The 24655-nt window shown below is 36.1% G+C and overlaps 1 protein-coding gene across 1 annotated transcript in view; it reads right to left on the minus strand.

The window, feature by feature from the left end:
- The window catches only part of LRPPRC (leucine rich pentatricopeptide repeat containing), a 127444-nt gene that overhangs the window by 44009 nt on the left and 58780 nt on the right, over positions 1 to 24655 (minus strand). Inside the window, exons 24-25 of the mRNA XM_077134115.1 lie at positions 19476 to 19600; positions 18887 to 18993 (exon numbers count right to left, since the gene is read on the minus strand). Of these exons, the coding sequence (XP_076990230.1) occupies positions 18887 to 18993; positions 19476 to 19600 (232 nt within the window). The remainder of the gene's footprint in view (positions 1 to 18886; positions 18994 to 19475; positions 19601 to 24655) is intronic.

Consider the following 24655-nt stretch of genomic DNA (forward strand, 5'->3'; position numbering starts at 1 on the left):
GACAATTCGAAATCAGAAGTCATTTTCATTATTTTAATTCCAGAATATATCTCTGGTGTAAATTTGGTGGTGTCATAATAAGCTTCTATATATACTAATAAAAAATATATATCAAATAGTCTTATAAAGCAAAAAGGAATGGATTTTCCCGTATTTCAAACTATCTCAAGAAGATCACTTTGAGTTTAACAGAAAGAATAGAAATTTTCATCTGTTTTTTCTTGCCAGTACTTCTGGAAATGAAAAATCACCAAAAAACAAAACAAAACAAATCACCCTAGCCTCACGTCCTCTAGTGAGCATCAGTGCATGAGGGGAAAAGAGAACAAATAAGCAAGCCAACGACAACAAAAAAAAACAATTATTCAGCCCCACAACTAAGATAGCAAGGGAAGAAAATGGGTATTAGGGCACTTAAACCTTTCAACATTTGTCCTTTTCTTTAAGATCTTCAGAGGCAGACTCAAAGACCATGACTAATAATGAGGAAGATGTGGCTGATCAAGTCTGTCTAACAATCATGAACTAAACATGGCCCACTTAACCAGGTATTATAGGAGGCACTAAGTAAACTAGTTCATGGGAGAGGGGTATGAACTTGTATGAGAACTGATACCTCTTGGAATTTGGAATGTCAGAATAAACTGCTCACACATGCAAAAAACTTATTCCAAATCTACTCTGTATACATAAAAGATCCATCCTGCTTATTAAGGAAGGCAAATGGGGATAAAGCCCAGAATTTGATCTAGTAAAGACAAAGAGAAAAGTAGCAAAGATCAAATGATCACTATAATCCAAACTTTTGGTCTTAAACCAAAAGCCATTAAAAAAGGGAGGCGGGGGGCTTCCCCAGTGAGGACCTAGCAAGTTTATCTGGTTATAGTGCGGTGAATGGATAAGGATGGAAAGGAAGCAGCAGATATGAAGAGAGTTATATGTGATATAGAGATTTAAACTTTGATGACTGATTAAACAGTAGCCCCCCAAAAAGTCAAGAAAGAATAATTTTGAAGAAAGGATAAGTGCTTTTAATAGTTCAGATATTGCAGGGTCTGGAGATCATAGACATAGGGATGGTATAGGGAAATCAACAGAAAATGTAAAATGAGGGATCTGACTTCAAATTCCAAAAGTTGCATAACTCATTCTCTGAACGTCAGTTTCTCTGCCTTAATTTCTTCTTGGAGTTTTGTGAGGTCCCTACGAAGATGTACATGAAAACCATCTGAAGTATAAAAGCGTTACTGATACTGCTTATATTGTTTAGCTGATAATCTAGATTTGAACCTCAGGAGAAGTTAGAATAAGAAATGCAAAGTTCAATGCAAAATCGTACTTATCTATATGTTAGTACTCTGAAAACCCAGCAATGCCCAGCACATGCCAGGCACTCAGTTAAGCGATTACTAAACTACCCAGGGGGCTAAGGCTAAAATTAAATACTATATTTCTGTATTAGACACCTTTAATATGGTTATTTAATCTTTCATACCACTATTTAATTTTTCATATCTGCATGTATTGTCTCTCCCTGGATCTAATGTCTAGTCTTGAAACAGAATGAATTAGCCAAAAATGTTTGTTATCTTATTTAAATGATCTGTAATACTCACTTTTAGGGAGGTGACTGAAGTACCTTAAAAGATATCTGACTACGAAGGGGCCAAGACAGCAGCATAGCGACTACTAAAAATAGGCCCCCACCTCAGCTGAACCTCAAGGAAAAGCAGAGGTCACTGGTTTTTGCTCTGGTACAGAGGGGGCAGAGCTGACAGATAAAGAAAAAAACCAGGTTTTTTTGGATTTGAAAACATCTGGGTCCTGAAGGAAAGGAGGGGGCACACAGGACCTGAGATACACAGAGCAATGCACCAACTTAAGATCTTGATTGATGAACCCGAGGACAGGGGCCCTGCTCTGAAAAACATTTTTCTCTTTCGTTTTGGTGGCTGTGTTTCTATGGCTTGACTGCTCTTTGGATACAGCTGCAAGGCTTCTCGGGCTGCACTGCCCCAGGATTAGGCAGAATTAAGCTTGTTTGAATGTTTATCTGGAGCCTGTGCCTTCCTCAGGAGAGAGGTAGGGCCCAGCTCAGGTGGAATCCGTCCCTTAAGGAGTTCAGACCCCAGAGTCTGGAAAAGTGAAGTGATTAAAACCAGACTAGAACCTCCCCTCTTGTCTCCACCAAGCCCCCAGCAAGGAGAGTGTGCTGACATTAAAGGTATGGCATCAATTTATGCTGGTGGGACCTGTAAGCAGACAAGCGCCAAATACTGGGTAGAGTAGGAAAAACTCCTCCTGACAGGAGGCCAGTTTGGTCTGGGAAAATCTGGCTGGGTTCTATAGTACCTAAGGAGACCCTCCTAAGAGGGGGAGAAAAGGCACCATACAGGCAAGGCAAGAAACAAGAAAACAAGAATTGAAAAATTCTGATCTGTTAAAGAAAACCTAAGCTAGAGGTCCAGAATAAGCTGAACTGAATGTCAAAGAACAGACAGACAACAAAGTCATCCAGCAAGAAAATCCTAAGTAAAAAAAGTGAAAACAATCTCCAAAATAAACTATTTAAGGTAACTGAATACATAGACGCCAGCAAAAAATAATGAATCATACTAGGAAAATTGAAGATACGGCGCAGTCAAAGGAACAAACTAACAATTCAAATGAGATACAGACGTTGAAACAATTCAGAACGTTTGAACAGATGTGGAAAACCTCATCAAAAATCAAACCAGTGAATTGAGGGAGGATATAAAGAAGGCAAGGAATGAACAAAAAGAAATCAAAAGTCTGAAAAAAACAAATCACAGAACTTATGGGAATGAAAGTGACAGTAGAAGAGATGAAAAAACAATGGAAACCTACAATGTCAAATTTCAAGAGGCAGAAGATAGGATTAGTGCACTGGAGGGTGGACATATGAAATCTAATAAGCAAAAGAAAATATAAGGAAAAGAATGGAAAAATATGAGCAGGGACTCAGGGAACTGAATGACAACATGAAGCGCATGAATATACGTGTTCTGGGTGTCTCAGAAGGAGAAGAGAAGGGAAAAGGAGGAGAAAAACTAATGGAGGAAATTGTCACTGAAAATTTCCCAGCTCTTGTGAGAGACTTAAAATTACAGATCCAAGAAGTGCAGCGTACCCCAAACAGAACTGATTCAAATAGACGTACTCTAAGACACTTAACTAATCAGAATGTCAGAATTCAAAGAGAAAGAGAGAATCTTGAAAGCAGCAAGAGAAAAGCAAACCATCACATACAAGGGAAGCCCAATAAGACTATGTGTAGATTTCTCAGCAGAAACCATGGAAGTGAGAAGACAGTGAGATGATATATTTAAATTACTAAAAGATATACTTAAATTACTAAAAGAGAAAAAATTCCAACCAAGAATTCTATATTCAGCAAAATTGTCCTTCAAAAATGAGGTGGAAATTAAAACATTTTCAGACAAAAAAATCACTGGGAGAACTTGTGACCAAGAGAACGGATCTGCAAGAAATACTAAAGGGAGCACTAGAGACAGATATGAAAAGACAGGAGAGATGTGGAGAGGGGAGTAGAAATGAAGACTAACAGGAAACATAAAAAGAAGGAAAATTAGATATGACATACAAAATCCAAAAGGCAAAATGGTAGAAGAAAGAACTGCCCATACAATAATAACATTAAATATTAATGGATTAAACTCTCCAATTAAAAGACACAGACTGGCAGAATGGATTAAAAAACAGGACCCATCTATATGCTATCTACAGGAAACATATTTTAGACCCAAGGATAAACATAGGTAGAAAATGAAACATTGGGAAAAGATATTCCATGCAGATAACAATCAGAAAAGAGCACGAGTAGCTATACTAATATCCAACAAAGTAGACTTCAAATGTAAAACAGTTAAAAGAGACAAAAAAGGACACTATGTATTAATAAAAGGAACAATTCAACAAGACATAACAATCATACATATTTATGCACCAAGCCAAAATGCTCCAAATACATGAGGCAAAACTGAAAAAACTGAGAAGAGAAATAAACACATCTACCATAATAGTTAGAGACTTCAATTCCCCACTCTCATCAATGGACAGAACATCTAGAGGGAGGTTCAATAAAGAAACAGAGAATTTTAATAATGCAATTAATGGCCTAGACTTAACAGACATTTATAGAACATTACACCCCACAACAGCATGCTATACCTTTGTCTCAAGTGCTCATGGATCATTCTCAAGGATAGACCATATGCTGAGTCACAAAGCAAGTCTCAATAAATTTAAAAACATTGAAATCATACAAAACACTTTCTCAGATCATAAAGGAATGAATTTGGAAATCAATAGGCAGAGTGCCAGAAAATTCACAAATATATGGAGGTTTAACAACACACTTTTAAACAACCAGTAGGTCAAGGAAGAAATTATAAGAGAAATCATCAAATATCTCGAGGCAAATGAAAATGAAAACTCAACATACCAAAATTTACGGGATGCAGCAAAGGCAGTGCTAAGAGGGAAATTTGTTGCCCTAAATGCCTGTATCAAAAAAGAAGAAAGAGAAAAAAAATTTTAAACTGTCCACCTGGAAAAACTAGAGAAAGAACAGCAAACTAACCCCAAAACAAGCAAAAGGAAAGAAATAATGAAGATAAGTTCAGAAATAAATGAAATTGAGAACATGAAAACAATCAAGAAAATCAATAAGATTGAGGGACCCTTAGCAAGATTGACAAAAAGAAGAGAAAGGATGCAAACAAATAAAATCAGAAATGGAAGAGGAGACATAATCACTGACCCCACAGAAATAAAGGAAGCAACAAGAGGGAATTATGAACAACTTTATGCTAATAAACTTCACAATATAGATGAAATGACAACTTCCTAGAAAGGCATGAACAACCAACATTGACTCAAGAAGAAACAGAAGACCTCAACAAACGAATCACAAGTGAAGAAATTGAATCAGTCATTAAGAAGCTCCCCAAAAAGAAAAGTCCAGGACCAGATGGCTTCACATATGAATTCTACAAAACATTCAATTAAGAATTAGTATGAATCCTGCTCAAACTTGTCAAAAAAATCGAAGAGAAGGGAAAGCTACCTAATTCATTCTACAAAGTCAGCATCACCCTCCTACCAAAGCCAGACAAAGATATTACAAAAAAAGAAAACTAGAGACCAATCTCTCTTATGAATGTAGATGCAAAAATTTACAAAAAAATTCTTACAAATCGAATCTGGAAGCATCTTAAAAGAACTATACACCATGACCAAGTAGGATTCATCCCAGGTATGCAAGGATGGTTCAACATAAGAAAATCAATTAATATAATACACCATATCAACAAATCAAAGCATCATCTCGATTGATGCAGAAAAGGCATTTGACAAAATTCAACATTTTTTGCTGTTGAAAGCACTTCAAAGGATACATTAGAAGGGAACTTCCTTAAAATGATAAAGGGAATATACGAAAAACCCACTGCTAACATCATCTTCAATGGGGAAAAACTGAAAACTTTCCCCCTAAGATCAGGAACAAGACAAGGATGTCCACTATCACCATTGTCATTCAACATTGTGTAGGAAGTTCCAGCCAGAGCAATTAGACAAGAAAAAGAAATACAAGGCATCAAAATTGGAAAGGAAGAAGTAAAACTCTCACTGTTTGCAGATGATATGATACTATATGTCGAAAACCCCGCAAAATTCACAGCGTAACTCCTAGTGCTAATAAATGAGTACAGCAAAGTGGCAGGTTGCAAGATCAACACTCAAAAATTGGTAGTGTTTCTATACACTAGTAATGAACAATGTGAGGGGGAGATCATGAAAAAAATTCCATTTACAATTGGAACCAAAAGAATAAAATATTTAGGAATAAATTTAACTAAAGAGATGAAAGACCTATACAAAGAAAACTATAAGAAATTATTAAAAGGAAATCACAGAAGACCTAAATAAATGGAAGGGCACACCGTGTTCATGGGGATTGGAAGACAAAATATAGTTAAGATGACAATTCTACTTAAATTGATTTACAGATTCAATACAATACCAATTAAAATCCCAAAAACTTACTTTTCAGAAATAAAAAAACCAATAACCAAATTTATCTGGAAGGGCAGATATATGCATCCTGAGAAAGAAAAATGAAGTCGGAGGTCTCAGGCTACCTGACTTTCAGGCATATTACAAAACTGCAGTGGTCAAAACAGCATGGTACTGGCATAAAGATAGATATACTGACCAATGGAATCAAACAGAGTGTTCAGATACAGACCCTCTCTCATCTATGGACAACTGATGTTTGATAAGGTAGTCAAGCCAACTCACCTGGGACAGAACAGTCTCTTCAATAAATGGTGCCTAGAGAATTGTACATCCATATGCAAAAGAATGAACCCTATCTCACACCCTATACAAAAATTAATTCAAAATGGATTAAAGACCTAAATATTAGATCTAAGACATTAATACTTTTAGAAGAAAATGTAGGGAAATATCTTACAAATCTTATAAAAGGAGGCGGTTTCCTAGACCTTACACCCAAAGCACGAGTACTGAAGAAAGAAATGGGAACTCCTCAAAATCAAACACTTTTGCACGTTAAAGAACTTTGTCAATAAAGTAAAAAGACAGCCTACGCAATGGTAAATGATATTTGGAAATGACATAGCAGATAAAAGTCTAGTATCCAGAATTTATAAAGAGATTGTTCAACTCAACAACAAAAAGACAGCCAACCCAATAACAAAATGGGCAAAAGACTTGAAAAGACACTTCTCAGAAGAGGAAACACAAATGGCCAAAAGGCACATGAAGAGATGCTCAACTTCCCTGGCTATTAGAGATATGCAAATCAAAACCACAATGAGATATCATCTCACACCCACCAGAATGGCCATTATCAAAAAAACAGAAAATGACAAGTGCTGGAAAGGATGTGGAGAAAGAGGCACACTTATCCACTATTGGTGGGAATGTCAAATGGTACAACCGCTGTGGAATACAGTGTGGTGGTTCCTCAGGAAGCTAAATGTAGAGCAGCCATATGATCCAGCAATACCATTGCTAGGTATCTACTCAAGAGGACATGAGGTCAAGAACACAAACGGACATTTGCACACCAATTTTAATAGCAGCATTATTTATAATTGCCAAGAGATGGAAACAGCCAAAATGTCCATCAACAGAAGAGTGGCTAAGCAAGCTGTGGTATATGCATACGATGGAATATTATGCAGCTGTAAGACAAAATAAAGTCACAAAACATGTAACACATGGATAGACCTTAACATTATGCTAAGTGAGATTAGCCATAAAGAAAATGACAAATACTGTATGGTCTCACTGATATGAACTGACATTAGCAAATGAACTTGGAGAATTTCAGTTGGTAACAGAGATCATCAGGAGATAGAAATACAGTAGATATTGGGTAATTGGAGCTGAAGGGAGACAGACTGTGCAACAGGATTGAATGTAAAATCTCAGAAATGGACAGTACAATACTACCAAACTGTAATACAATAATGTTAGAACACTGAATGAAGCTAAATGTAAGAATGATAGAGGGAGGTGGCCTAGGGGCACAAATGAAATCAGAAGGAAAATTTGACAATAAAGACTGAGATGGTATAATCTAGGAATGCCTAGAGTTTACAATGATAGTGACTAAATGTGCAAATTTAAAAATGTTTCTGCATGAGGAAGAACAAAGGAATGTCAATAATGCAGGGTATTGAAAATAGATGCTAATTAATATTTTAAAATTTGAACGTATATGTGTGACAAGCAAAAAATGTTTATTTGGTACAACATTTATATTTTGCCTAGTGCATTTCCTAATATAATTTATGTGGACAGCTTAATGTAATACCATAATACTTGGAACCTTGCATAGGGCATGAGATTTTGTAGGTTTGTCCAGAGTGACGCCCAGATAAATTCCAGAGCAATTTGAACAGTGAATAAGGAAGCATTTTCAGAGTCCCCTAGGGGGAATGGTGAGAATGGGGGAAAATTCAACTTCCCCAAGTGGAGAATTCTAGATATTCTCACAGGCAATGGGGACAGCCAAAGCAACAGGTCAAGCCTCCAATCTTGGGGTTTTTTTCATATGAAACTTAATCCGGCAAAAGATAGGCTAAGCCTACTTAAAATTAGGCCTAAGAGTCACCCACAAGGGCACCTCTTTCATTGCTCAGATGTAGCCTCTATCTTTCCAGCCGACACAACAAGCAAACTCACCACCCTCCCCCCTGTCTTTGTGGGGCATGACTCCCAGGGGTGTGGAACTTCCTGGCAACGTGGGACAGAAATTCTAAAACGAGCTGGGACTGAGCACCAAAGGACTTAGAAAAGCTTCTCAACCTAAAACGGGAAGAGAGAAATGAGACAAAATAAAGTGTCAGTGGCTGAGAGATTCCAAACAGAGTCGAGAGGTTATCCTGGAGGTTATTCTTACGCATTAAATAGATATCACCTTGTTAGTCCAGACATAATGGAGAGGCTGGAGAGAACTGCCTGAAAATGTAGAGCTGTGTTCCAGTACCCCTGTTTTTTAAAATGATCGTATAATGATATAGTTTTCACAATGTGACTGTGATTGTGAAAAGAAAACCTTGTGTCTGATGCTCCTTTTATCTGCCTTACCAACAGACAAGTAAAACATGGAATAAAAATAAACAGGGGGGCCCATTCCCGCCCCGCGCCGCGCCGCCTCCCCGCCGCCGCCGCGGGGGCGCTCCCAGCCCACCCCGCCCCCGCGGCCGAGCCCGGGAGTCGAGTGGGAGTCGGTCAGCCGGCGCGGGCAGCGCCGGGACCCCGCGGGGGAAACTGCAGCCGGAGCCCGGGAGGGGCCACGCCGCCACCGTCTAAACTAGGATGTCCCGACATGAAGTTCCTCCTCCAGAGCAACTACTAGGTGAACAAAAACAGTGCAGAACAGCTCCCGGGGCCACAGGAGGGAATGGACACACAGTGTACCCCAGTCTGGACTGGCTAGACTGACTGCGAGACTCTGCTGCGGTGAGATCCCTGAGCGGTGCGCGATTCCCCAAGCAGCGGCAGTTGGCGGCTGGAGCACCTCCCTCTCTCCTTCCCGGGCTGGCTGAGAGTCTCAGAGAGGCAAGTTTCCCAAGCCACGGCGGCTGGCGCCCCTCTTTTGCGGTCAGCTTCCTGGACCGGCTATGAGTCTCGGATCAGAGGGCTACCCAAGCCACGGGGGTCGGCAACCGCCGCCCCTCCCCCACGGGTGGCTTCCTGGTCCGGTGGCGAATTCCCCGGGCCGCTGCGGCTGGCGACCGACAACCGACACCCCTCCAGGGAGAGGAGGGAATTTCCGACAGTGGCAGGTACTGGGTCCAACCAAACACCAATAGGGGAATTAATAAAGGAGCCGCAGGGTACCCTCAAGCCGCGGCGGCTGACGCCCCCAACACGCGCGGCCCCCGGGACCAACTGAGAGAATTGGATCGGAAATCCCCAGGCCGCGGAGAACGGTGACCGGGGGGATCCCTTCCAAACACGTGAGACAAACGTGTGCCACAAGCGCCACCTACTGGGCAGGATAAGAAAAACAGAACCCAGAGATTTCACAGAAAAATCTTACAACCTTGTTGGGTCCGACACCCAGGGAAATCTGACTAAATGCCCAGACGCCAGCAGAAGATAATGGTCCATGCTCAGCAGATTGAGAATATGGCCCAGTCAAAGGAACAAACCAATAGTTCAAATGAGATACAGGAGGTGAGACAACTAATGCTGAATATACGAACAGAAATGGAAAACCTCTTCAAAAATGAAATCGATAAATTGAGGGAGGACATGAAGAAGACATGGGCTGAACAAAAAGAAGAAATAGAAAATCTGAAAAAGCAAATCACAGAACTTATGGGAGTGAAGGACAAAGAAGAAAAAATGGAAAAAACAATGGATACCTACAATGGTAGATCTAAAGAGACAGAAGCTACAATTAGTGAACTGGAGGACGGAACATCTGAATTCCAAAAAGAAACAGAAACTATCGGGAAAAGAATGGAAAAATTTCAACAGGGTATCAGGGAACTCAAGGACAATACGAACCGCACAAATATACATGTTGTGGGTTGTCCCAGAAGGAGAAGAGAACGGAAAAGGAGGAGAAAAACTAATGGAAGAAATTATCACTGAAAATTTCCCAACTCTTATGAAAGACCTAAAATTACAGATCCAAGAAGTGCAGCACACCCCAAAGAGATTAGAACCAAATAGGCGTTCTCCAAGACACTTACTAGTTACAATGTCAGAGGTCAAAGAGAAAGAGAGGATCTTGAAAGCAGCAAGCGAAAAAGAATCCATCACATACAAGAGAAACCCAATAAGACTATGCGTAGATTTCTCAGCAGAAACCATGGAAGCTAGAAGACACTGGGATGATATATTTAAATTACTAAAAGAGAAAAACTGCCAACCAAGACTCCTATATCCAGCAAAATTGTCCTTCAAAAATGAGGGAGAAATTAAAACATTCTCAGACAAAAAGTCACTGAGAGAATTTGTGACCAAGAGACCAGCTCTGCAAGAAACACTAAAGGGAGCACTAGAGTCAGATATGAAAAGACAGAAAAGAGAGGTATGGAGAAGAGTGTAGAAAGAAGGAAAGTCAGATATGATATATATAATACAAAAGGCAAAATGATAGAGGAAAATATTATCCAAACAGTAATAACACTAAATGTTAATGGACTGAATTCCCCAATCAAAAGACATAGACTGGCAGAATGGATTAAAAAACAGGATCCTTCTATATGCTGTCTACAGGAAACACATCTTAGACCCAAAGATAAACATAGGTTGAAAGTGAAAGGCTGGGAAAAGATATTTCATGCAAATAACAACCAGAAAAGAGCAGGAGTGGCTATACTAATATCCAACAAGTTAGACTTCAAATGTAAAACAGTTAAAAGAGACAAAGAAGGACACTATATACTAATAAAACGAACAATTAAACAAGAAGACATAACAATCATAAATATTTACGCACCGAACCAGAATGCCCCAAAATATGTGAGGAATACACTGCAAACACTGAAAAGGGAAATAGACTCATATACCATAATAGTTGGAGACTTCAATTCCCCACTCTCATCAATGGACAGAACATCTAGACAGAGGATCAATAAAGAAATAGAGAATCTAAATATTACTATAAATGAGCTAGACTTAACAGACATTTATAGGACATTACATCCCTCAACAGCAGGATACACCTTTTTCTCAAGTGCTCATGAATCATTCTCAAAGATAGACCATATGCTGGGTCACAAAGCAAGTCTTAACAAATTTAAAAAGATTGAAATCATACACAACACTTTCTCAGATCATAAAGGAATGAAGTTGGAAATCAATAACAGGCGGAGTGCCAGAAAATTCACAAATATGTGGAGGCTCAACAACACACTCTTAAACAACAAGTGGGTCAAAGAAGAAATTGCAAGAGAAATTAGCAAATACCTCGAGGCGAATGAAAATGAAAAAACAACATATCAAAACTTATGGGACGCAGCAAAGGCAGTGCTAAGAGGGAAATTTATTGCCCTAAATGTCTATATCAGAAAAGAAGAAAAGGCAAAAATGCAGGAATTAACTGTCCCCTTGGAAGAACTGGAGAAAGAACAGCAAACTGATCCCAAAGCAAGCAAAAGGAAAGAAATAACAAAGATTAGAGCACAAATAAATGAAATTGAAAACATGAAAAAAATAGAGAAAATCAGTAAGACCAGAAGTTGGTTCTATGAGAAAATCAATAAGATTGATGGGCCCTTAGCAAGATTGACAAAAAGAAGAAGAGAGAGGATGCAAATAAATAAGATCAGAAATGGAAGAGGAGACATAACTACTGACCTCACAGAAATAAAGGAGGTAATAACAGGATACTATGAACAACTTTACGCTAATAAATACAACAATTTAGATGAAATGGACGGGTTCCTGGAAAGACATGAACAACCAACTTTGACTCAAGAAGACATAGATGACCTCAACAAATCAATCGCAAGTAAAGAAATTGAATTAGTCATTCAAAAGCTTCCTAAAAAGAAAAGTCCAGGACCAGACGGCTTCACATGTGAATTCTATCAAACATTCCAGAAAGAATTAGTACCAACTCTCCTCAAACTCTTCAAAATAATCGAAGTGGAGGGGAAACTACCTAATTCATTCTATGAGGCCAACATCACCCTCATACCAAAACCAGGCAAAGATATTACAAAAAAAGAAAACTACAGACCAATCTCTCTAATGAATACAGATGCAAAAATCCTCAATAAAATTCTAGCAAATCGTATCCAACAACACATTAAAAGAATTATACATCATGACCAAACAGGATTCATGCCAGGTATGCAAGGATGGTTCAACATAAGAAAATCAATTAATGTAATACACCATATCAACAAATCAAAGCAGAAAAATCACATGATCATCTCAATTGATGCAGAGAAGGCATTTGACAAGATTCAACATCTTTCCTGTTGAAAACACTTCAAAAGATAGGAATACAAGGGAACTTCCTTAAAATGACAGAGGGAATATATGAAAAACCCACAGCTAATATCATCCTCAATGGGGAAAAATTGAAAATTTTCCCCCTAAGATCAGGAACAAGACAAGGATGTCCACTATCACCACTATTATTCAACATTGTGTTGGAGGTTCTAGCCAGAGCAATTAGACAAGAAAAAGAAATAGAAGGCATCAAAATTGGAAAGGAAGAAGTAAAACTATCACTGCTTGCAGACGATATGATACTATACATCGAAAACCCGGAAAAATCCACAACAAAACTACTAGAGCTAATAAATGAGTACAGCAAAGTAGCAGGTTACAAGATCAACATTCAAAAATCTGTAGCATTTCTATACACTAGTAATGAACAAGCTGAGGGGGAAATCAAGAAACGAATCCCATTTACAACTGCAACTAAAAGAATAAAATACCTACGAATAAATTTAACTAAAGAGACAAAAAACCTTTATAAAGAAAACTACAAAAAACTGTTAAAAGAAATCACAGAAGACCTAAATAGATGGAAGGGCATACCGTGTTCATGGATTGGAGGACTAAATATAGTTAAGATGTCAATCCTACCTAAATTGATTTACAGATTCAATGCAATACCAATCAAAATCCCAACAACTTATTTTTCAGTAATAGAAAAACCAATAAGCAAATTTATCTGGAAGGGCAGGGTGCCCCGAATTGCTAAAAACATCTTGAGGAAAAAAAACGAAGCTGGAGGTCTTGCACTACCTGACTTTAAGGCATATTATGAAGCCACCCACAGTGGTCAAAACAGCATGGTATTGGCATAAAGATGGATATATCAACCAACGGAATCGAATAGAGTGCTCAGATATAGACCCTCTCATCTATGGACATTTAATCTTTGATAAGGCAGTCAAGCCAACTCACCTGGGACAGAACAGTCTCTTCAATAAATGGTGCCTAGAGAACTGGATATCCATATGCAAAAGAATGAAAGAAGACCCATATCTCACACCCTATACAAAAGTTAACTCAAAATGGATCAAAGATCTAAACATTAGGTCTAAGACCATAAAACAGTTAGAGGAAAATGTAGGGAGATATCTTATGAATCTTACAATTGGAGGCGGTTTTATGGACCTTAAACCTAAAGCAAGAGCACTGAAGAAGGAAATAAATAAATGGGAGCTCCTCAAAATTAAACACTTTTGTGCATCAAAGAACTTCATCAAGAAAGTAGAAAGACAGCCTACACAATGGGAGACAATATTTGGAAATGACATATCAGATAAAGGTCTAGTATCCAGAATTTATAAAGAGATTGTTCAACTCAACAACAAAAAGACAGCCAACCCAATTACAAAATGGGAAAAAGACTTGAACAGACACCTATCAGAAGAGGAAATACAAATGGCCAAAAGGCACATGAAGAGATGCTCAATGTCCCTGGCCATTAGAGAAATGCAAATCAAAACCACAATGAGATATCATCTCACACCCACCAGAATGGCCATTATCAACAAAACAGAAAATGACAAGTGCTGGAGAGGATGCGGAGAAAGAGGCACACTTATCCACTGTTGGTGGGAATGTCAAATGGTGCAACCACTGTGGAAGGCAGTTTGGTGGTTCCTCAAAAAGCTGAATATAGAATTGCCATACGACCCAGCAATACCATTGCTGGGAATCTACTCAAAGGAATTAAGGGCAAAAACTCAAACGGACATTTGCACACCAATGTTTATAGCAGCGTTATTTACAATTGCAAAGAGATGGAAACAGCCAAAATGCCCATCAACAGACGAGTGGCTAAACAAACTGTGGTATATACATACGATGGAATATTATGCAGCTTTAAGACAGGATAAACTTATGAAGCATGTAATAACATGGATGGACCTAGAGAACATTATGCTGAGTGAGTCTAGCCAAAAACTAAAAAACAAATACTGTACGGTCCCACTGATGTGAACCGACATTCGAGAATAAACTTGGAATATGTCATTGGTAACAGAGTCCAGCAGGAGTTAGAAACAGGGTAAGACAATGGGTAATTGAAGCTGAAGGGATACAGACTGTGCAACAGGGCTAGATACAAAAACTCAAAAATGGACAGCACAATAATACCTAATTGTAAAGTAATCATGTTAAAACACTGAATGAAGCTGCATCCGAGCTATAGGTTTTTGTTTTTTTTGTTTTGTTTTTACTATTATTACTTTTATTTTTTTCTCTATATTAACATTCTATATCTTTTTCTGTTGTGTTGCTAGTTCTTCTAAACCGATGCAAATATACTAAGAAACGATGATCATGCATCTATGTGATGATGTTAAGAATTACTGATTGCATATGTAGAATGGTATGATTTCTAAATGTTGGGTTAATTTCTTTTTTTCCGTTAATTAATTAAAAAAAAAACATGTTAAATATTTTATCAAACATTTTAAAGATTTTTACCAAGAGTGGAAATCAGAGTAATGAGTCCAGCCTAAAGTTGGACATTCCCATATTATTTCACTATGTTGTTTCTAGTCATTTTTGAAAGGAAATGTGGGGTTAAATTAACATCTTAAAAATTTATAAGTATGAAATGAAATAGCTGCTAATTAAAGATTTCTTTTTTTATAGAAAAAATAAATAAATAAATAAATAGAGGGAACAAATGTTAAAATAAATTTAGTTAGATTGAAATGCTAGTGATCAATGAAAGGGAGGGGTAAGGGGTATGGTATGTATGAATTTTTTTCTGTTTTCTTTTTATTTCTTTTTCTGAACTGATGCAAATGTTCTAAGAAATGATCATGATGATGAATATATAACTATGTGATAAAAAAAGAATTCATATTGTATGTTGATTGGTTTTATTAATAAAATTTCTTTTCAAAAAAAGATATTTGACTAAAAGAATGAGGTCAATATTTTGTTCACAGAGCAGTATCATCATTTTACCATAATTTCTAGCAAAAACGCTGAACTACTCAGGGTATCTGGATTTTAGTCCCATCTATGCTACTTTGAATCACATAGTATGTGTCAGGGTCCTGATTCATCCTTCAGTTTCCCCCTCAAACTTCCAGAGAAGACCAAGTCTGAAATACGCCCTTTCTCTTTATTAAGTTTTTTATACAGAAAATAGCACATTTAAATATTCATTTTTTTTAAAAGGTCTGTCTCTCCAAAGACACTATAAATGTAATGATGTAACCAGTAATTACTAGTTAGGAGGCATAGGAGGGTGAGAGAGGAGTGGAGGGGAGAGTTAGGAGGAAGAGAGGAGAAATTGATCAAACTGGGAAGCCTCCATCGTTAAAGGGCGTCATTTAGGATGTTCTAGGTGCCAACTTGAAAGGTTCATGATAGAAATTGAACATAAGATCTATGTTAGAGGTTAGGTCACCTCACTCTTCTATTAATTCATTCTCCTTTCTGCCAACCACACTTACTCTACTTCAATTATTAGATATCACTTGAGGTGAATGAGTAAAGGACCTTTAAAAATTTCCACAACCTTTATCCTAATTTAGAACCTAATTACCCCTACTATCTCAGACCCCCTTTAATCTATCCTACATCCTTATGCTAGTTTACATTTCTCCAACTTCCTCATTTTAACACTGAAGGGTCTCCAAGGTCTGGGAAAAAGCTAACCTTCTAAATGTTAGTGTTATTACATCCATCAAGGCCCAGCTCAAATGCATTTGTTCCAGTAAGTCTTGTCTAATTTTCTACATGGGAGTAAGTTTCACTCTTTAACTCTGAGAGTTATTTATACCTTTTCTCACAACAGCTAACCGTTCAGTCTTATATAGCAGTTATCTTCATGTATTAACTTCATGTTCAAGGAGCACCACATTAGCTACTTGAGGGTTTAAACTTAACCTGGTTTACTTTTCACTCTTCTTTTTTGTCTTTTTGGGAAGAAAATAATTTTTTTCCAAGAATAAATATGCTCAAAAAAGTTCAGAAATTACATAAAGTAAAAAAAAACAACCACTATAATTCTACCTTCCTGCAATAATCCATGTGTAGAAATAAAATAAAGACTATGTTGAATGTATTATAAACTGTCATATATAATATGTAATATATATATATACTGGCTCCTCTATAAAACAAAAGAGGTCATACTACACATTGGATCTTGCCTCTTTACTGTGAGCACTGTTATGACTATTCCTCTTGTGACCTCCCAAAGTGCTCCAAAACGAAAGAAGTCCTATTGTATACCTAGCTTTGGAAATTCAACTGTGAGTCTACTCATTGATAAGATACTATTGCTTACAGGAATGATAAAATGTTGCTCAGTACTTACAAGATTCTGACCTATGCTGATATGCTCCTAGATTACTAATTTTGATTACTTTTTTTTAATTTTCAATAATCCTTAGAAAACTATAAGAGAAACCTCCCAGGTCTTGAATTTTAATGGTGAAAACATCAAGTTTCTACATACAGGGTACATCTTTAATTCCCCTCCAATTAACCATTAAGAAAACCACAACAGAAATGTGCTTCAGGATATTCACAAAGTATCTCACACCTTGTTATCCTACCCTAGATTACTACAGGAGTTCTGTGAAGCTATAGTAACCCTTCATACAATTTTGTACACATTCAGCTATGAAAATTCTGTCACTGGCAGATAGCCATTCTTTAACCACCATCCTTAATGATATTACAAGGTGGCAAAATTCAAAAGTAATTAAGAGGCAGTCTTCTCTTTCCTACTCATATGATATGCATGAATCTTATGCTAAGCATCATACTATGAATTATGGGAGGTAAGGAAAACAACACAATCACTGCCTTTAAGAAGCACAGAGAATTAACATTTACTTTTCCACCTACCGTAATCCAAGAAGCATGCAAAGAAGCTGTTTTACATACATTATGTGATTGAATCTTATAGACAGATACTAGATTTCCTTGCACAGATGAGGAAATGCAAGCTTAGAAAGGTTTAGTAACTTGTCCATTCCACAAGCAAGTAGATGGCAAAAGGGGAAGTGACTCTGGTATCTTTGGCTCTTTCTATTATGCCTTGCTTATTGTATAAGGGGAGAAAAATGATTTCCTTCTGTAGCAACTCTGACCATTATTACCTGAACACCTGAATTTTCTTTCTACTCTGATCAGCACTTTCCTCACTCTGACACCATGAAGAGTGATGGAATTCAACAAGCAGATAATTCTCCCTCATTTCTTCAGATACACTGTGCAAATTCAATATAAGAGATCAGATTCTTTTCCAGGAAACACAAATAAAACACTTGAGCTACAGAAGTACCTGTCTAAGATATCATGTCCCACTGCCCACTGACAAGTAGGTATATTGAGTCATAGGATAAATAGAAAGGAGAACGTTCTGAGTTTATGTCACATCCTCTTTTCCCATACTGGACTTCTATCTTGTTTTGAAAATCATCAGGAGAAATTAATAATTTTATGGGTTTTGTGCCTAAATTTTCAATTTCATGATAAGCAGTCATCAGCATACAAATAATAAGCAAAACACTACCTTTGCATCCTGTCCACACCAGAGATTTTTTGGAGAAGGTATGGAATAACAGCAAAATAAAACCTGAAGAGAAACCTGATAGACCTATTGATAAGTTTAAAATTTGAATCTCATGAAATATTTTTTTCTTAAGTGTAATGGGTCCAACTTCTATGGAAGTTTTAAAAAAAATTGTAGTGGACACAGAATTGTTGAATAACGAAATGAATCACAACTTAGACTTTTTAGTTGCCCTTTGACTTATCATAAGCAAAATTTCAATCAAGCCTAGATAAAAGATATACTAATCCTAGAGACGCCAGGTTTGTCACCTACCACTTCTCATAAGCTGTTTACCAGAGGGGGGAAAAAAAGAAAAGAAAAAGAAAATTTAAATGCCAAACAGTTGCAGACAGCACTTGTTTGGATGATTAACTTGTAGACAAGCATTATAAATAAATCTGAGCATGGTCTGCAGCAAATTAAATTCCACTGCTTTTAAGAACAAAGAATTCCTTGGAAAAGAGGATTAGCAACTTTACACCCAGGAACACCAGTTTAATTTAATTGTTCCACAATCCAAGATTTAATATGCAAATATCATTTTGATATGTAACCGTGAATTTAACGAAGTGAGAAAACAAATTCAATATACAACCAGACTGCTTTTTCTGAACTGTAATTATATACAATAAAGAAGCAGGCCGTTTACCCCACCCCATTACTGGAACTGAATTCTATTAACATAAATCAGAACCAGTGTAATTAAAGGTTAAAAATTTTAAATATATTCTAATTAAGAGTCTAAATAGCTGCACAATTAGAATACTGTAGTAAAAAGCACACCTCAATGATTTTCTTGGCCTCTTTGTAATTTCCTGTTTGCAGGAAGGCAAAAAAGAGATCATAAAGCATCGTCATTTCACCTTGTTCTTGGCTTACAAAATCCATCACTAAAAAGGAAAAAAGAAAAATATTAGAGGAAAAAAATAGAAACACAGTATCCAATGAATTTCTGAGCAAATATAAGAAAATAAGGATAAAACAAATACTTAGAATAACTTTAAAAAGTATAGCTATATCAACCAATTTTCTATCACATTCCTTAGCTAACAGGATACATGTATGGGCACTAAGTTACTATAGTAGCTTCAAAGAGAACTGGTGGGGATATGGGTGAAAAAATTCCTCATAAAGGTAGATCACCAAGAAGTAGAGCATGAAAATAATAGAACAGCCACTTTTCAAAATGAAGTTATCAAAATCAAAGACATTTATAATATTAAAGTCCCCAATTTTTCTTTTTAGTTCAGAAGTGTGATGAAGTTTCTCTACATGCGTTTGTCTTCCTGTTTTCTTTTTACAGCAATGAACGCAGATCAAATACGTGAGAAGTGAAAAAAAACCTACATTAAGATATAAGGAGGTGACTAACCTTTCTGAATCAGATCAGTCTTGCCTTTCTCTATCAGTTTGCACAGGATATCATGAATTCTTGGTAATATTTTATACTTTTCACAGCAGTCAATGGCAGCTTCAAGAGCAGCAGGTAAGTCATCCCTTGGAAATATTGAAAAATAAACAATGAATAAAATAAACTTAATGCACTTTAGGTTTTCATTAATGATTTAGAAGCACTGTACACTGATCAATCAAACTGTACATGACTGAGCAGAAAATCACAAAGTCACAATGGAAATAAAACGAAATAAAAATAAGAGAAGCAACTCATATATAAATATTCTGCAGAAAGACATCATTAGTAGTTCTTTTTCCTTGCTTCGTATTTTATTATTTAACTTTCTAAGTGGTACTGTTAAAAAGTCCAAATAGACGAAGGCATGCTCTGATTTTTTTATTATAAAAAAAGCTTATTTTATGTAATAAGCTGCTGTAAGAATGCATTATTCCTAAAAGCAAAGACTATTGTGAAATATCTTTTCCAATTATTTATGTGCCTTTAGGGTCCTCAACCTTTTTAGATTTGGGAAACTACTAATTTGTACCAATAGCTGGGTAGGAATTTTCAAGCATTTTTCAACTTTTTTTTTTATCATACCTTTGCATAATGAGATATATAGGAAAATAACCTCAGAATTCATATATACAGCTTACTATAGAAGAGTATATTCTTGTTTGTCAGTGAATTCTAGGAGAACTATAATTCTCATTAGAGAGTGAGCTTTTAAAAATGATTTCAAATTACAAAGACAAGGCTTCTATTGTGCAAAGACAAAACAAAAATATATTTTCATTGTCACAGTTTCTTAAACAAGAACGAGCAAAAATATTCTTGTGGATCCTTGAAAAGTATTTTTTTTCCCTTAAAAGGAAAAACATCAAGTATGAGAAATACTGCTATAAAATATAAGACCTGGGAAGAACTGTAGAGATTACTGATCCAAATCGACGCACCACCTCCCTTTATTTTTAAATAGATGAGGAAATTAAGGCATTTAGATAATGATTTATTTGCCTGAGGCTGGTTAGTATACAGAGGAAGGTACTGGCACCAGGACCCTGGACTTCCTACTTGCAGTTCAGTACATCTAATTATATATCATACTCTATTAAAAGCACTGTTACTTGTTCAATTTAACAAGGTAAAAGTATTTGTAATAAGAAATTGGAAGATTTTTAAAAAGAGAATATGAAACATATAAAGAAAGAGGCATGGGGATAGACAAGGGCAAAAGTACAACTAGTGAGAATATGGAGAAAACATTATTTTTCTATACTCCAACAGTTTTCAAAAGGAAAAAGTCCTAACATTTTTTTTAAAGTCCTAAAATTTTTGTCTATTATACAAATATTATGTAGATTAAGGTTTTAAGCTCTACTAAGTAAAATACCATGAAGAAGTGTTAATTTTACTGCACTAATACTGACATAGTGAAAATGAGTCTATCCTGATGGATCTCTACCTTTTCCCCTTCCTAAGCCCTGTTTACAGTGCATCTTCTGGCACCCCACAGAGTCATTTGAATTTTTGTCATTTGGGGTGAAGAGTAAATTACAGGTTAATTTCAAAACCGCAAGTAGATGTTGCAGGCTAGATTACTGTCATACAAGAGAAATACTACAGTAGCTACCACATATCATAAGAAGCTTTATATAATCAGTATTTTCCCTTGCTTCAGACACAAGTTCAGTTACTGCCTTTCTACAGTTCCAGTTAATGGAAAACTAGTAAAACATTTTTAAGAACAAACTAACATACAACTGAGTTTTTTTAAGCAACAAGATTTGCTTTTTCAGATCAATTCCTAAACGGAAATAGTATTGTTCCCATTGTATTTACCCTACATTAGGTCAAAGCTATCAATAAATGAATGAATAATTGTTCTGTCAATCAAAGAGACATGCTAATAGTCTTTGGTCTCCAAACATATGCTTCTGAAGATTAGATGTGCTCAGAACAACAGGAAAGACAAAAATAGCAAAATGGAAACAATCCATATATTTGATAGTAATTTTAAGCACAAATGTTACTCTCAGACTGTCAACAAAATGAATTAGAAATCTGTAATGAAACACTTCATACATAGTGTATTCAAGAAGAAATGAACCAAATGACCATTTTTTTCAATTCCTATTATCTACATTCTGACTTGTAGTTGATCATATCTCTTTTAAAAGATATAAAAATGTGCATTCCTCATATAATTTTATGTCGTTGTTAATCTTTCCTTTTAAGACTTGAAAACTTGGGTGATGGAAAAGGAATATGAAGAAAGTACTAGCTAAAATTCACAATGCTAAAGGAATATTCATGACATATGACTTCTGGATTTCAATTCCAATTGATAAATACTTCCTGTAGTTCAATAGGAGCAAAATGATACATTTATGGAAAAATAGATTGTCTCGGTGGCTGAATTAAGGCACTTGAGGTTCTCACCCATTTTTAATACTGTGAAGTTGTAAGAATTTGTGCTATTAATTAGGCTTTTCTACTGAAATATGCTTGGCACCAGCAGAGAAAATCATTAATGACTTGGTAAAGGGGCATAAACAGTGAAAATACCAATTTTATTAGGCAGGATTAAACTAGTGTGACTGCAAAATACCAAAAGGAGAAATATGGAAACCCTTTATACCCAAAAGGTAGGACAACACTTTTACCAAACATTGTGTTTTCTAGTTTCTGTGACCTAAGGGCTAGGATTTCCTTTTTATACTTTAAAACTCTATTCCAAAATATCAATAATTCTTTGAAGCATCTTGTTGATAACATTACTTCTAGATTCAAGACTTTGATTCTATGCTTATTTCAGTACACATGCATGTTTCTAAAGCTTTATCCACAAATGGGTCATAAATTTTAAAAGTCCATTCCTGATAAAAATTCTTCACTGTGCTTTCACGAGCCTCAAAGGACAAACACTAAAAGAAAATCCGCTCTACAACAGCTCTAAAAAGCCCTGCGTTTTCAAAGACCAAACCCTCACCCAACAACAAAAAATTCAATGGACTACATAAAATAATATGCATGAATAAAACTGTACATACTAATAATTTTTTAAAGTAATATTTTGATTTATGCACATTAACATAATTTAAGCTTTATCAAAATTTTGTAAGCCTACAAAATAAGAGCAGAACAGGGCGCTGAAAGAGTCTATAAATCTAAAATATATATATATCTATAATATAGACTCAGACCAGTAAGTAATTTGAACACTTAAAAAAGAGCTTCACTTGGCTCATATCAAAATTCATTCTAGGGCGGGCAATGGTGGCTCAGTGGCAGAGTTCTCACCTGCCACGCTAGAGACTTGGGTTCATTTCCCAGTGCCTGCCCATGCCAAAAAAAAAAAATCATTCTAGAATATATAATTTCTGTTTTAAGGGAACATGACCATATATAAACTACAAAGTGTCACTTTAAATACTATATGTAAGAACATCCATAAAGGCATACTAAAGGCACATATAGCAAATCTACTATCACCTCTTGTTTTAGTAAATCCTTATTATGAGATTAAAGAATGCTATAATGTCACTGACAGAAAAACAAACACTAGATAAGTTTACTGGACGTACATTCATATGATGCATCCACCCATCATGAAAATATCTACTTATAGGTACCAGGAGGGAAAAAGTGCATACAGCTCAAACAAATCCCTCAATACAATTAACTAAATATTACGAATGTTTCATATAATCTCAAATTGTTAAAACAAGAACTGTGACAAGTATCTATTCACATGGCAGTAGCTTTAAACTTAGTCTCCTTGCTTAGAGCAAATAGTTTTCCAATTCAAGGAGAATACTTAGAGTAAACAACAAAAAAGATGACAAATACTGATTTTTAATTGGAATACATTTTGCATCAAGTATTAGTATAAGTGGCAATTGACCTAAAGAGGTTATTGACTGAAAAGCTCTCAAATCTGAAATCACTAAAGAAGGGATTTGGTGGGGCAAAAAAAAAGTTTAAAACATGGAAGGAAAAAAATCCCTCAACACCTTAAAATCAAAGTACTCCATGAATCTTATGTTGATGTTCAGCATGGAGAGAAATCAATTCAAGAGAAACCAACACCCTTACAAAAATTATTCTGTTAAGAAAACCAGCCCTTGAAAGAACTAAATGTTTTTTTTGTTCATCATCTAAAAATGAGAAATCTTCAAGGAGACTGGTGTTGCAATTACAACTAATCCTCCCCAAAAAATTAACTGTGTTGAAGGCTTTGTAATTTCCCTAGGTACAATTTAGCTGTCACTTACTTTAAAATTTACTCAAACATGCGTTCCGAACAGCACTAACTTCACATGTCAAGTGCTTTCCAGCCAATTGAGTCTAAACTGGAAGTCGGTGTTAAACAACTGAATGATTAGACAAGATAGCTCATTTCCCTGCTCTTTTGTTCAGAATAAAATGCCACATTTACATTATCAGGCTCAACAGGATTTTCTGACAGAGGGAGAAAAAACCCTACTGAACATTGTCCGTACTAAGCTCATGAAGCCTGTCATTTACCAATCATCCTTCAAAAAGCAATAGCCATGAATGTAACTTAATTACGACCCAATGATCCTTGACGAAAAATCATCTTATCACTGTCCTGTCCCCCTAGGGCAAATGAACCATTTTTGTCCTTTGGCACTGAGGATGCTAAATTCTTAATTGCAATAATGGAGCAAAAGATCTAAACCTTCTTAATTTCTTTTCAGCACATAAACAGTTTTACTCTAAAAGGTAAGCATTCTCATAAAAAATTTAAAAAGTATCTAGTATAAATGAAGATACTAAAATTGGAGGGGAGGTATGACAGACTAGCCATCATTTTAAAAAGGATATTTCCCAATTTATATAACACATAAAGTGTTACAATAAGTTTTAAAACTTACACTGTTATAGTCATCTTACAGAAATTATGACTTCTATGAAGAACTCAAGATTAATTTAGCAAGAGTTCTAGGGGGATTATATACACAAAGCCCATGATGCACTTAGATGAAATGCATATGTGCACCTGCAGATTATAGCACAAATCAGCACAGAAAAATCCTTAATGGAAAGCAGAAATTAAAACTGCTTTGATCATTTGCACCAATATAATGCAGTTAAATAGCTTCAAATATTTTCCATATGTAGTGAAACCA

Source organism: Tamandua tetradactyla, chromosome 17 (assembly GCF_023851605.1).
Source record: "Tamandua tetradactyla isolate mTamTet1 chromosome 17, mTamTet1.pri, whole genome shotgun sequence".
NCBI classification, from domain to species: domain Eukaryota; kingdom Metazoa; phylum Chordata; class Mammalia; order Pilosa; family Myrmecophagidae; genus Tamandua; species Tamandua tetradactyla.